This window comes from Apus apus, chromosome 3 (genome assembly GCF_020740795.1).
Source record: "Apus apus isolate bApuApu2 chromosome 3, bApuApu2.pri.cur, whole genome shotgun sequence".
NCBI classification, from domain to species: domain Eukaryota; kingdom Metazoa; phylum Chordata; class Aves; order Apodiformes; family Apodidae; genus Apus; species Apus apus.
In genome coordinates, this window is record NC_067284.1 from 33,386,364 (window position 1) to 33,401,762 (window position 15,399).

Below are 15,399 nucleotides of genomic sequence, written 5' to 3' on the forward strand. Positions count from 1 at the left end.
ACCTTGCTATAAGATTTCCTTTTCTTTGAACATCACTTGAGGTGATGGTGGCTTACAACAGCTCAGTTTCCAAACCATGAAGTTCCTGCAAATGTTGGCATCTTGAAGAACACTGATCATGCAGTTTCCCCCCCATCCCAAAAGACATATTCCTTTTGATAGTGTTTGAAAGTGATTACAGAACTTGATTTTGCAGATTATTCCACTTACATACTGAATTATCCTACTACACCAGGTTCTGGAGAAGCTAGTATTTCAAAGATCCTACAGGATTCTGTTAGGCAACAGAATATTAGACCTAACAACAGAAATAAAACTTAAAGATTTAGATGTGTTTCTCTTCACAGTTTGCAGACTTTATTGGGGTCATCAATCACCTTTAGGCAAACATACATCTTGGTGTCTTTTATTAAGCCTCCTACAAGTTCTTTAGAAACAGCATGTTGTGTTCCATTTCTCCACAAAGTCATTACCATTTCAATTTGAACCTTCACTTTGCCACTTCAGTCTTTATACACTAGCGCAGTCAGGACCTTTTTTCCTAAATCTGCAAATGTTCTATAGCTGATTATAGTTTCCCCAACAGGAAATGGTACATCCTCTCCCCCTTCATTCCCCTGGAGAAAAAGCAACATAACCTGTAATAACAGCAAACCCAACTTTCATTTATCATCTTAATGATCCCTTCTCCTTGTTCTTTCTTTTCCTCTGGTCATTTGGAAAATATCCTCAGTGTTATCTTCAGTACACCCTTTCCCTTTTCTAATCAGGGAAAAGAAGGTGGGGTGGCAGAATGGATCACGCATCATTTGGAAACTTTTAAAGGGACATTCTCAGCTGAACTGAATCCCAAATCTGTATTAAAAATATAATAAAATAATAAAGAGGTATAATCAGGTCAGTGTTCGCTAACACTTTGTGTGTGAAGCACATTGAGATTTTTGTTTGCTCTGCTCACTCTCACAAGCACTCTCACTCTTCTGAAGCATTTATAACCCAAACTGCTGCTATTTGTTAGCATATGAGGGCAGAGGCATCAATCATTTTTACATTTTGGCTTTCATTTTTTACAAATGTAGCATAAAAGCTAAACAAGAAGCATGAATGGCAGGAAGTAGAATACGCTTTTCAATCTACCTGGTTATTAAATTTTGCAGATAACAACTGTTGAAAACACAAACAACACCCTAAACAACAACAGCAACAACAACAGCAATGATGAAAAAGGGGAAATCAGACTAATTTCCAATTACAAGAAGACTTCTTTAGTATAGTAAAGTGTTACTAGAAAATATAACAATCTTTGTGCTGAAACATTGTTAAGAGAATCCCAAGTCCTCTTCCTTGAACAGGAAACTGAAAGCAAGGCCACAGGCTGACTTAAGTTCTGGAATTTTTCTTGCCATTCAAACCAGACCCAAGCTAACCAGATTAAGAAGCCTGTGTGCCTTTGGGATGTTGATGAGTATCTTTTGGACATGCTTATCCATGAGGAACTAATGGAGGTATTATGTAGAAATGATGCAGACCTCATAAGATCTCTCCCTTTCTAATTTAATAACCATCTGGAACTCTGGACTCATCTCCACAGGCTGGGTTGGGATCCAAGTAATTCAATCAGCCCTAGAGACTTCCTCACAAGACTTTTAGTGTCCTAATTTAACCTGGGTCAAAAACATCTGAAAAGGCATCTCTCACTCCCACATCTTTTTTTAGCCAAAGGCAACAAAACAAGACAGTTAACCAAACTCTTTTTAACCTAACTCATTTGGGTTCAGGTTACTTGATGGTTCAGATTTGGGTTGGTGGCTGCGGTTAAGTTTTATTTTCCCTGGAGATGGGCCCTACCTGAAAGCCCTGGAGTAATTCAAAATTGAAAACCAAAAATGAATGTAAATTTTGCAAATGTACCCTTCTGTAGACAGGCAGAAACCACAGATTCAAACATCCACAGACTTTGGTCTTTTGAGATGGAGACTTGTTCATGAGTTCATCTTTTCCCTTACCAACCCTGACAACTTCTGTAGTACCTAATTCATCACATGTCTGCAAAGCATCACTTTATTTGCAAACAGACTGAAAACCAGAGGATTTTGCCTGACTCAAATGAGACAGCAAATAAAAGACAGAGACTGCATGGTGCCTAATATCACTGTTTTTCACCATCTGGTACTAAAGTGTATCATCTATACTAACTTAATTTGCTAAGCTGAGCTTGAAGCAGGCAGGGGTTTTTCTGACTCAACTTTTGCCTGCATGCTTTGCCTGCTGCATACAGCAGGAACCTAGGTAATACACAGTTACACCTTTGGAGTGCCTTCAGAGACATTTTGACCTTTTAGATATGCCCAAATGCCACTCTACATTCCTGTTGTGCAGTGTGTAAGAAACGAGACATCTCTGCAGGTAACACCGCTTTGGTACAGAGACTCCACTTTGCAGGTCACATACTATATCCTTTCCCTTTCCTTTTCATCCCTTCTAGATCAATATATAGGGAGATGAAATGTCTATCAGACACAGGGATAGTGTGGATGCTTACTGAAAATAAGTGGGTGCAAGATAACAAAAGCTATGGCATGACTAAGAGTGTGACAAAGCTAAGTGACCCTAATGAAGAATTTTTCAGGACAAGTTAAAAATACAAGCAGAAACAATTTCAATTATATTACTCCATGACAGACATATTTAAATAAAGTCAATTAGAGGCTAATAATTTTGCCCCTTCTGAGCAAAAATTAAATCCAGAGAAAAGCTCTGCATAAACAAGAAGGAAACTGGAGAACCACTGTTTAAATCTTAAGAATCTCCTTGTCTTCTGACTTAAAGCTTGACAAGCAAGTTTGTCAAGAAAAACTTACTCATGGCAGATGTAACCTATGTTATTTTGTTATTCTCCTTAATTTAATATGGCTATAAACCAGAGTATCTTATTTAACTGGAGCAGGGTGAGGTCTTCTTGGTTATTGTGGCACACTCACCCACAAGTCTAGATTTATCACAAGGAATTCCCTTAAACTTCTGCTTAATGCAATGAAGAAAAGTATCACCACAGTCACCAGCACAACTCATCATAAGATAATGAAAGTGATTTTAATCAATGCATATTAATCAGTGAAGGGATCTGGTTCAGTGACTCATTGAGCAACTTTGTCAATCAGAGAATTAAATTATTGCTGCCTCACTCTACAGTCCTTTATTTCTCAAACTCAAACTATGCTTAGCTAAAAGGATAATTGGATCCAGTTAATTTTCGTCACAGAAGTGCTACAAATTCTGAGTTATGACACTGCACATATTCAGTTTAACTCCTTTTCTGTCCTGTGAGCACAAAAAAGGTTCATTTCACTCACAGAAATGCAGAACTGCCAATAAACTGCCACCATGAATTTCAACTTGTGTTAAGTTCAGCTATAAGCTAAAGCAACCAAGTTCAGAGCCAAACTTTCCTAAAATTTGTGAGGCTTGCTTTGGAATTGCTATTATTTCATTTATATATTGTATTCAGCTGCTCGATGGCACCTTACACTTGCCTATTTCATCCCATTACTTCCGGAAAATAAGTTTCTAATGCTAAGTTGAGCTTCTGACTCGACACAGTCAACACAAACGAGTAGCTGGTTGGTCACGGAGGTCTCCACAAGTTGCAGGGACTGACTACAGAAGCTGTGGCAAACCTCTGCTCCTCAAAAGGCAGAACTGAGGAGTTCTTGGTGACACGGGAATAGTTTACATTCAGTTTTGCATTTCAGAATCAACTGAAGAATCCCCAAATCCACCAGTGCAACTACACCTCCAGGAAAGCTTGCAGCTAGGCAGAGGAAGGACGGGAAGATGCTAAAGCCTTGCATCTATTCCAGACAGGATCCTGGAAAATCTTATTGTCCTCACAGCCTGGCACTGACAAGGTGAAACGACGCTCACTAACTTTCTATACATTGCAGAGGCACTGGAGGAATGTGTGGATAGCATCACAGACGTTAGCTCAGACAGCAAGAAGGTAGCATTAATACAGTTGGCTTTGGTTAGGGCTACAGAAGAGCCCATTTTCACAGCACAGGAAGTTCTCCTATTCAAAAACACTTAGCAGTATCTTAAGTTACACAGGGGCTTTACTGTGGACTCCAGAAAAAAGAAAACTGGGTGTTAATTCTTGATAGCCATAGTAGGGAAAAATCCACTAGTTTGGCTGCATTTGTAAGTATGCTAAGAAAGTTACATTTAAGTAACCTTTGGTCTGACATTAAATAGCAATGCCCTGATTTATTTTTTTCAAGTCAATTTTCAAAATGAATGTCAACTTTGTTCAAGAATGAGCTCCAGTGTTTTCCCTTACTTTAAAACAAGGGTGGTACTGTTACTTGGAATAATATTTTAGGTGGTAGAGGGAACAATCACTAAGCTCAGTTATCTGAATTCACAAGAAGCTGGAGTTACAAACACCTTTCTTTATAACTTCGGAGGGTATTTAATACAGAATTTTGTTTGCTTCAGCCCTCTCTTACTCTAAGAGCCTTCAGTATAGAGTTGCTGCCTCTCAGTTATTGCCCCCAAATAACTGTAACAGGGTGCCAAAGTTTTACCGTATTAGGCACTTTTCAATAGTTTGCAATAGTGACATTTCTATCTCTTCCTTTTTGATAGACGTGCAGCACCATGGTATGCACAGCAGAAATGGATTTGACAGATACAATGTATATGAACAAATAATAGAAAAATCTGTTTACTTCCTGGCAAAACCCATGTCTGCGTGCTCTGACACTAAGCATCTTCATTTACCTGCAGGTCACTGAGTAAGCCAGGCCAAGGACACTTGCCAACTTCAAAATTAGTAGTCACGTGTCTAGAAATCTCACTTAATTTTGCACTGAAAGATTAGGCTAACATCACTCCCTAGGCAGAAATAAATAAATACATAAAAATCTGAAAACAATGGTCAATCCAGACGCAGGCTCACTGCTTTTCCTTACACAGAGATCAAAATCGGCTCTAGTGACTTCTTTCAGAATAAGAAAAAGCAGTAAAAAGAAAGAATGAGTCAGATGTTCCTGGAACAGACAGCACAGAACACAGAAACCCCAGGTGCCCACCTGTGTGGGACCAGAGGTACATGCAGAGAGAGGCAAGGCTTTTAAGTTCAGCAGTTCCAGGAGAGCCCTGCTCCCTGCACGATCAAAGGCTGAGTATCCACCAGGACATCTCTCCCTAGACAGCCCACAGCACCAGCTCTTCCCAGAAGCTGGCAGGATGTGAAGGATGGCAGGATTCATCTACAGGGGATAAAAGTGAAAGCCCGATTGCCAGAAAACAGAGTGAAAAGTTTTTCCTTTCTTTACCAGGGAGAGGAAAGAACATATTATGAGAACTTTAAAATCTATGTATTCAGAATAAAAAGGAAACAATTAATTTGGACACATTTGAATGTGAATATATATTCCCATCTACTTCATGAATGAAAATAAGTGTTTTATTTTCTGCTCCGTCTTTATAAAGGCATCAACAGTAATATTTCAAGCTAGTCTAAAATAGTTTTCTCTTCACATTTTTCATTGGCAAGCTAGGGCTAAATTATCCTCAGAGCTCTGCCCAACCAGTACATGATTGTTGTCCTAGGAAAACTGCTGGACTCATCTTACCCCTTATGTTTTTCTACCTCAGCCTCAGCAAGCACTCTGATGGACTTACAACCTAGTAAATACATCTGATCAGGGAGACTGAGAGCAAGCCCTTTGCCAGGCAGCAGGAACTCTGCCAGCTTGGGTGAGTGCAGCCCATCAGAGCACAAGTCCTCCCTCCTTCCTATCAGCCCCTCTTTTCTCCCCACTCCCAGCCAGACCTCACCCTTTGCAGCTGGGCTTCTTCCTCCCTTCCCTGCCACCTCCCTCCCTCCCATCCCCAGGCACCCTGCAAAGCAGTTGCAAAAAGGAAAGTAAAGTTCTGGTTTGGTAACAGCTTTTTAATGCAAAGCATAATGGCTAGAAGCTCAGAGTGTAATCACTGAACAAACTGTCAGAGGTTCAGTCTGTTTTGAAGACAGTGACTAACTTTTGTTTCAAAGGTTAGATGCACTGGCCTGTGCAGTACAGAAGGACACATCGAGAGCTGCCTGTGTCTGAACAGAGGGTTTTTTTTATTTTTTTTAAACACTGGGTAATGGGTCTGCATCAGCAGAGAATCCATCGGGTGAAAAGAACCCCAGGATCTTAACTTTTATTTTCTTTTAAATTTACCCTCCTTTATTTACAACAGTGGCAAAATAACTTCAATCAAAATGAGGTTAGCGTTATTTTTAACAGATGTTCACTGCTGGCCTGACCCAAAATCCATTGACGTCAATGAGAAGACTCCATGGGGCTTTGGATTGGGTTCTAATTGTTGGAAAAATTAATGTGATTGTAAACCACTGGTCAGTACTGTCACATGCTCCCCTTCTGTGCCAATTCTATATGACCAGATAACAGACTCACATAAATCTCTTCCAACTGTTGGCTAAGAGGCTAAAGGACACAGAGGTTTATCTTTTTTAATTCTGAAGCACCCTCTTCCTCCCCAGCACACCCCATGGCAATACTGTATTTACTGGAGAGACGCAGCTTTACGGACAGTATTCATGCAATCAAAACATTCCACACTCAAACACTGGGTGGGAATAACAGAATTCTAAATGCTGACTGTATGAAGACAGCTGAACTACAGATATATGTGAAACCAGATACTTTGGTCTGTATACTTTCAAGACAGGTTTGTTTTTCTTAACGCAGATCTGAAGGAAGGGTTGCACTTACTGTTAAGAAGACGGAAGTCTATAAATGGGTAGGAGCCGCGGCGCTCGGAGAGAACCCCTGTCTGACTTCTCACCCGTGCATCTCCTGCAAAACACAAAATCCCCAGAGACATTAGAAGGGGCAGCTGCCTTTCTCTGCAGTTTACATCCAGATCTATTTTCTATTCAAAGTGACGACATTACACTCCTCCAGCAGGAAAACTAAGGTCCAAACCATCATATCCCATGGCACCCCTGGGTAACTGGGTGAAGTGGAACAGCTGATCCTCGTAGCAGAACAAAGGCACAAACACCCCGTGTTTACTCTATTGAACAGCTTTTTGCCCACTGCTTGGCTTTCACTGCTTCAGTAGTGTAGAAGTCCAGTTTTTTGCCCAGACAAGACCATCTGGATTCTGACTGTCACAGCATCACACACAAAGGTCTCAAGCTTGGACTAGGCTCACAGTCCAACTGACCTTCAAAGCTTTGGGTCTGGACTCAAAATCATGAGTTGATGAAAAAAGACACAAACAAAATATGAAGGGTTTTTTTGTTTGTTTGTTTGTGGGGGGTTTTTTTAAGTTTGTTTTTTACTTTACTTACTGCTCTTTGAGCATTCTGGAAAATGTCAGCCTTCCCCTCAAACACTGAAGCTGCTTTATGTAAGCAAAATCTGATGTTCTCAGATAAGCATTAATCCAGAGCTTTAGAATGTAAATTCAGATATCATAAAGTGACAATACTAAGAATTAGTATTGCTGTGTCATTCACATTGATTAGCACCTGACTAACCATGTCATATTGATGAAATAGGCAAAACTCATTTAAGAAGAAAAATGCTACTCAGGATGTATAAACATTACAAAAACCTCATATTAAGTAGATTGGAGGCAGTGGGAGGCAGATGTAATTTTTTAATTCCCACAGCTCTAAATATCTTGGACTATAATTTAGTATTTTCTTTACAGGCAAATGTAAGACCAAAACATAAAAAAACCCAACAAAACCTTAAGTAAGTAAAAATCTGGAGATTTTAGAGGTTCAGGTCAGAATACTCCAGTTCTTCACAATACCAGTTCCTTCTCTGCAGGAGCTCAGGCCATAGTGCTGAGAGCATACCCACTGCACCTCCTCTGAGAGATGCCACTGTAGGCTTCTCAAAGCTTGTCATAAAATTATGAATGATTAGCTAGTTTCAATTGTGCTTCCTCTGGGATATGAATATAGCAGCTGACTAATCTAAACAAAAATAATTTAAGAATTTGGCTGCTGGTACTAGCCTCTAGTGCTTGTGTTTAAAAACAAGCAGCATAAAAGAAGGAGCTAGTTAGATACTGCTATTTTTTCCTATCTAACGTTCACTTAAAATGTGCTTACAATTATGTTTAGGGGAAGAAAGCCAAGCTGACTATTAAGCTAAATATTCAAGGTGGAGAAAAACTTACATGCCCTCTAGGGGTCCTTAGAGGTACAAAGACATGAGACCGTGCACTCGAATTGAGACTATGTCAAAGAAACTCACTTTTGATTATAAATCTAAATCTATTTTCTCTCATCCTTACTTTTGCTTTGCTTTTTTTATTTCCAGAGACAGACCACATGTTCCCTGTACTCAGCCCCTGCTTGCCAACTGCTGGCTCTAAGGAACCAACCCAAAACAACTCCAGCTGTTGTTACCACTCCTGACAGCAGGGGCAGGAGGTGCAAACCCCTGGCTGCTCTTCAGCTGTTGCACTTCAAGGCTACGGTGACAGCATGGGTCTACCTTCAGCAGAAGTTTGAAACCACATGCCACTTGTGCCAATGGGAGGTGTATCAACCTATTCCCCTGCCACCCTTCTGTTGAACGGCAGAAGGGTGAAGCAAACAGCTGGAGAGCTTATAAAAGACCCCAGCAAGATTCTTCAGCACCCATGAGTCAGAGCTCATAAGGCAGCACTCTGACTTAAAAAGCACTGCTCTCTGCCACAGGGAGACCCGTTAGATTGGCTGGTTCGTGCAGGAAGAGTAAGAAAGGCAAGCATATGGTACACATTATACAAACCCTAAAAAAACCAGGCAGGCTTGAGCCTGTCACTAACACAACCATCAGCAAATGAAGAATGGGTGTAAATTCAGAGAATGGCTTGATTGAGGCTTTTGTTTTGCTGTACGCACCAGTGAATAATGGGAAACTGGAAATAATCCCCTGCATTAACACACTGATAAACATGTCACTCGTGACTGAATCAACAGACACTTTGGAAAAAAAGAGATACATTCAAACTCAAAAAATCTGACAAAAACACCCCAAGACATATGATACTGTAAACCCAGAATGACTGATTTTCTTTCTGGACAGGAAATGATATATCTATCAGATCATAAGAGGTACCAGAGTACTACAGAATAACAAACTCATACACAGTTATGTATATAAAAAAATTGCCCAACTCTGATCTCAATAGCATGACCCTAAATTTTGAGGAAGAGAACATCAAAGGAAGGTAGACAGATGGAACACTTGAAAAAACACAACGTGGGCTTACCAAAAGTAGACCATAGAAGATAAAATTTGATGCTTAATTACCTCAAATAAAATAGCTAATTGTTAGACAAGAGGAAAAATTCAACACTGTAGTGCACTTCAACCATGTGGATTTTATTAAACATGTAAGAGAAGACACAAGGTTAGAACAAAAATTGAAGTTGGAAAAGACTAAAAGTAAGAACATAACAAGGCGCATTGGAAGGAGACTTTGCTTGAGAACAATTACAGCATGATCTTTAGAAGATTAATGTTGGGAATGGCCTTAATTTTTTTTATTGATGATCTTGACACAGAACTAGGAGAGCGCTAATGAGACTTGATGTTAACACAGAGCTGGGAGTTATAAAGTATATACTGCTATAGCAATTTTAAATAGTGTTCACTGCTACTGTTACCTGCTCTGCCCCAACTGCTCTATGGCCCAGCTACCCGCAGTTTCCACTCTCGTTTTACTGGTAGTCCAATTTCCTCTCATGGAGGATGCCTCCTACTGAACTTAAGACTAGCCAACTCAGACACATATGTAGACTATTCAGGCAAAGTAATTCCAGTAAAGAGAGGGAAAGCAAGGGAGGTACTGATGCCATCAGTCAAAGCACTTGGTAAAAGTTCATCTGAAATACTGTTTCTGAGAAAGCTGAATTCCTCCTGGAAGAAGATGAGAGAAGGACCTCTAGGAAGATGACCAGGGCACTAAAATCCTCCAGGGGTAATGTTCACTACTGATAAGCAGCAGAGTAGGGAAAGAACCATTTATGTGATCAGAAGAATATAATTCTGAAGGAGGAGATGGAAACAATTGAAGCAGCTGATGGCATGTGCTCTACATACAGTGAAAGACCTGTAGGTAATGACCGGGCTTGATGATCATCAAACTTGCTACCAGCTCTACATTCTTCAAATTAAGGAAACCTGAATGAGTTTAAATGAACCAGTAAAGCCAAAGATCTGAAGTCATGGAAAATTACTGATTATTTTGATTAGCTATATGTGTAATTTTACAGTTTTTACTGATAATAAAAGCCTGGAGTATCTCTAGCACTACAGCAACCTATATGCAGAATCAATCTGCATCCCTGCTGACTTAGTAGAAGCCACTAAAATCCTTATATTTGAGGGTTATTAACTTTACCCTCAGGGAAGGCAAGTTTCTGATGAGTAGATGATGTTATCAAGTAGCTCTACCTCATGAATCTGTTATTTCAGAATACTTCGCCAGGTGCCTCCTAGTCTCTTTCTACATCATTAGAGAAAGATTAGTTGGGAAGGGGTGGTGGGCTAAATCAACCACACCTGCTTTCCCCTGTTTTTTCTTGGCTTACTTATTTGGAAAACATTTGTATTCTTAGCTACTACTTTTAATTACCTCTAAGTACCCTCAATAGAGATACTAAGCATAGGAATTGCAGCAGATGTACAGCATCTCACATGATTTTTAATTTCTGATTGGCGAGGGCCATTAATGGCAACACACCAGACTCTCTTCTTCGCTTTGACAGAGGACTTTGAGGGCAACTTTCATCAGTCCACTGGACTTTTATATCTCTTTGTTCTCCACCTTAAAATCAAGCTAAGCAATTGTTCTGACAATTTATGCAATTAGCAGTTTTAGATGAATAATCTTTTTTGGAGCAAAAGGAAGGATTCTGTGGAAACTGGGCAGGAAATTTTGACAGCTCATTGTGTTCCCAAGTTAAACAAACAGGGTGAAGGGACATGGCAAGGGTAGAGGTTCTGCTTGGTTGCTTTGGGCTGAAAATGCAAGGCTAGAACATTTGCAGCCACAAACACAAAGGGCTGCACCCTTGCTGGAGCCAACAGGCCACGAGACCTCCAGTGGGGACATCTCCCAGGGGCCACCAGGCTCTTCAAATTTGCTTTGCCCTTGTAAGAACAGTCAAGAAACCAAACCAACCAAAGAAACCTACATTAGCTAATAGAAGCCTGTGCAGCACATGTGACTGACACGTACGACAGCTTATACTCACAGGAAAATGAGACATGGGGCAAGACCCATGGTAGTGCTGAGGCTGCAGTGTCAACGGGGCTTCAAAATGGGCAGAAGGGTTAAGGAAAACATGAGGCAGCTCTCAGCTGCCTGACATGTCTGGAGGAAAGAGCCATCTGCACTGAGGAAAAGAATTCAAAGATTCGCCTGAAATGACGTGGGATTCAATTTCACTGAGCAAGCACAACAAATTAGGAGAGAAAACAGGGCCATAGCTGTGACAAAACAACAGAGCAGCTTTATGCAGCAGAAGTTAGGACCAGCCACTAAATTCTTGATTTTGTTTAGTACACAGCTCCATGTGGTAAGTCAGGAATACCACAGCAAATTCACAAGAGGTTACAAGTATTTATTCTAGTTAAGCTTTTCTACAGTTTTCTTCCAAGTATTTCTTCAGCTGAATCCTTTAGGACACATACAGCACTTTCCATGGAAAACTGAGTGGCAGTAATAGAGCCCCTCATGGAGTCCATGGAGCCCCTGTCTCCTCTATTTCAGTTACGAAAAAGCTTGGAATATCTGAGATGCAGGAAGATGAGCAGTTGATGGCTTACTCATCATTCTGGTTTTGGAGGAAAAACTTTCTAAAAGAGGGAAGTATTGCTGTGTAAAAGTAGCAAACTCAGATTAAAAGCTACATTAAAAACAAGTAGCAGAGCTACTGGAATTATTTTTTAAGAATCACAGAATCACAGAATTACCAGGGCTGGAAAAGACTTTTAAGATCAAGTCCAGCCTACGATCGACACCACCACATTGGCTAGACCATGGCACTAACTGCCACATCCAGCCTTTCCTTGAACACATTCAGGGACAGTGCCTCCACCACTTCCCTGGGAAGTCCATTCCAATGTCTAATCACCTTCTCCATGAGGAAGTACTTCCTAATATCCAACCCAAACTTCCCCTGGAGCAGCCTGAGGCCAGGCCCTCTCGTCTTGTTGCTAGTTGCCCGGAAAAAGAGCCCAGCCCACACCTGACTTCAACCTCCCTTCAGGCAGTTGAAGAGAGTGATAAGGTCCCCTCTGAGTCTCCTCTTCTCCAGGCTAAACAAGCCCAAGAAATCTAATGTTTGTTCTTGTTTGGATTATTTTAATTTTGTTATCTTAAGTGTTCTAAAGATTATTATTGTAAAATCTTGTCTGAAGAAAGCATTTTATGCAGATTTTGTCATGTGCATACGATTTTCTGTGAACAAGAATATTTCCTCTGAGCAGACATGACGAGACTGAAATTTGAGGTTTTCCAGCAGGAGAAACTGTCAGAATCATCTCACTTCACCCATTTGTAAGCACTGAGCTTTTGAACACTTAAATATTCCGAAACACTGGGTTTTCTGTGCCATACAATGCATGGTTCTACTATTTCTGGTAACAATCATAATGAGCTCCTAAGTAGTGATTTCATCCAGTGCGTTCTGAAGTTTCATTTCAGAATGCTTTGCAAGCAGATACCTGTTGAAACACCTTTTTAGCAAAAAAGGGACAAAATGACAATGTAGAAACCATTTGTAGAGGGGTTTTTAAGTTATTTATTAAAAAATTATTTTACAGAGAAAATCTCTTAAATTTCCTCTGCAGTGGTCCTACCCTGTGAATAAGTTTGGTTTTGTTTTTTTACCAGTCAGTTACTTAAATTCCAGCTATTCAGAATTTCATCTCCAGACCAGTGATGCAGATGAAACATTTTGCTCATTGTCTGTTTTCTTACAAAGCTATGTTTTGGGGTGAATGCTGGATCTCATGCTCAACGTCAACTAGTGGCACTGCCTGCTTGTACCCGCCCCACCGTAATTTCTACCCTCCTTTACTGACTAAAATCCATACAACTGCTATACCTCAATCTCTTAAACAATACATTCACCACTGCTTGTGCAATCAGTAAAATGCAAGAAACAGAAGCTGACAGTCTGTTCATAAAACCCTCCTCAATGCTAAAGGTCTCCTGAAAAGTTCCCTTTTGCACTCCTGTGTAGCCTATATGGATATGCAGCCAGAGGAAGACCCTAGGAACCACAGACATGCCTTTAACGGCTGGTTCATTCTGACAAAGGAACTTATAGAACAAAGGTAAATGAATATTCTGCACAGACAATCCTGAAACTTTGCCCTAAACCATATCAGATCACATTAGTAACTCTGGAGAAAAGGTTTTGAACTGAACTATTTGAGGCAATGTTCTTGCAACTTGCAGACTTTGGAAAAAGTGCTTTGCAGACAACTGAAATCCAAGAGGATGGGAAAACTGCCACAGCGAACCAGGTAACAGCAATCATCAGAAATCCAGATACTGAAGTAGTACCCACATTACCCTCTTCACAGACCTGTTAGTTCTTGCACGAGCAAACGCAGAACCTGCAAAACTAAGACGCTACATTCAACTGAAAAAATTGTGAGAGTTGATTAGGGCAGACAATCCTTACGTGCTAAAGAAGGCAGCACTGACTTTCCAAAATGTCAATACATTATATTGCAGTAGAAGTGCTTTCAATTGTTTGAGTTTGATAATGGGCGACGAATTATTGCCTTAAGGTCAGATGTATTCATGTACTTGTGTACATTCAGCAGAGAGGAGTAGGTGCCTCCACCCCATGACTAACGCTCAGAGAGGCTCAACTGCCTTTCAGGGTTGCACATGTTTGACTTTGCACACTGAGTCTAAGACACCTCTGCTCCTAAATTAGGTGCCACGGTTATGAGCACAGCATGTCCTGGGAAGAATGTGAGACCTTGCCTCTGAGAGAATCATATTCAGACAGCTGAGACCACACCAAAGCTCTTATCTGTAAGTATGCTTTTCACTGTGATTATCCCTGTGACTGTTACTATTTACTTTGTAATAAATATAACAGAGGCACATACACCTGCAGTTCACACCAGTGTGGGCACACCCTCCGAACACGTACTGTAGAGGCTTGTACAGCACAGCGTCACTCCACAGCTCAGTTAAACACAAATCAGCATTTGTTATGCAATAGTAATTGCACTACTGTTCTCTATAAAAAAAGAGATAACTAGCTTCTGGATACTACTGTGTGTTACTTAATTATCAGTATTTTCCAGACAAGAATACAGAAGTTTATATAAAAGCTTACATAAAGTGGTAAACCACAGGACATGAAGAACAGGAGCAGAAGAACACGCGCAAATTACACGTACTGACTCACAAACTTTTCATTTGGGAGACACGAGACATTCAGACATAGCATTTTGCAGGCATGAATTTGGAAAAATTCAGCCAGTGGCTTTCATCTAGAGAAGAAAAGACAGACAAACACTGGCATCTAGCAGCAAAGAACAGAAACTTATTGAATGAAAAGCAGGAGACAGGTCTTGGAAAAAAGAATGCAATGAGAAAGCATGGAGATTTTTATCAATAGAGCATAGTAAGAAGTGCAGAAGACAGAAGTCATCTACAACTTCCATAAATGAAAGGATCAGCCTAGACAATCATCTTGAGACTGGTAAATATTTTGCTTGAACTATATTGTAACAAGCTAGCCATCTACTATCTAGGAGGCTGAACTCACTAGTAGAAGACGGAAATGAAAACCTTGAAGAACAAGCAGCTAGGAGGAAATGTGATTCTGCTTCTTTTTTAGCAATCTGTTTATAATTTCCATTCTTACCTGTAGCTTGTAGTACTCAGAAGCACTAGGACATGACTGATGGCACGTCGAGAGCCTCAGTGCTGCTGTGGTGCTGAATGGCAGCACTTTTGCTGCCCTGAGGCTGATCACACGGGTGCTGCTCAGCAGCTCCAGAGCAGCATAAGGGCCCCCAGGGCACTCTGCTGGATCAGGACTCCGGATTGGAGCAGACAGGATCCTCTTAGTAAACTGAGTGTTACCGGTTCTAGTGCTAAGAATCTGTGATGTGCATTCTGAAGTTCTTAGATTGCATTGCTGTTGGGGCTTTAGTCTCTTCTGTCTCCAAATACCAACCTGACTTTCCAGGAAACGAGGATATTAATACGGATAGGCCACTGAACTATCCTGATAATTCCTGTCTTCCGAAATTGTTAGATAGCTTGTAAATTACCCTGCATTAGAGGATGAGAGCTATGTTAGCAGAATCCGTTCTTACTTTGCTATCA

The 15,399-nt window shown here is 40.5% G+C and overlaps 1 protein-coding gene across 3 annotated transcripts in view; it reads right to left on the reverse strand.

Moving 5' to 3' along the window:
* PDE7B (phosphodiesterase 7B) overlaps window positions 1–15,399 on the reverse strand; it is a 169,379-nt gene that overhangs the window by 24,604 nt on the left and 129,376 nt on the right. For all 3 annotated transcript variants that reach the window (XM_051614723.1, XM_051614724.1, XM_051614722.1), the window contains one exon: window positions 6,786–6,869. In XM_051614723.1, coding sequence (XP_051470683.1) covers window positions 6,786–6,869 — 84 coding nt within the window. The remainder of the gene's footprint in view (window positions 1–6,785; window positions 6,870–15,399) is intronic.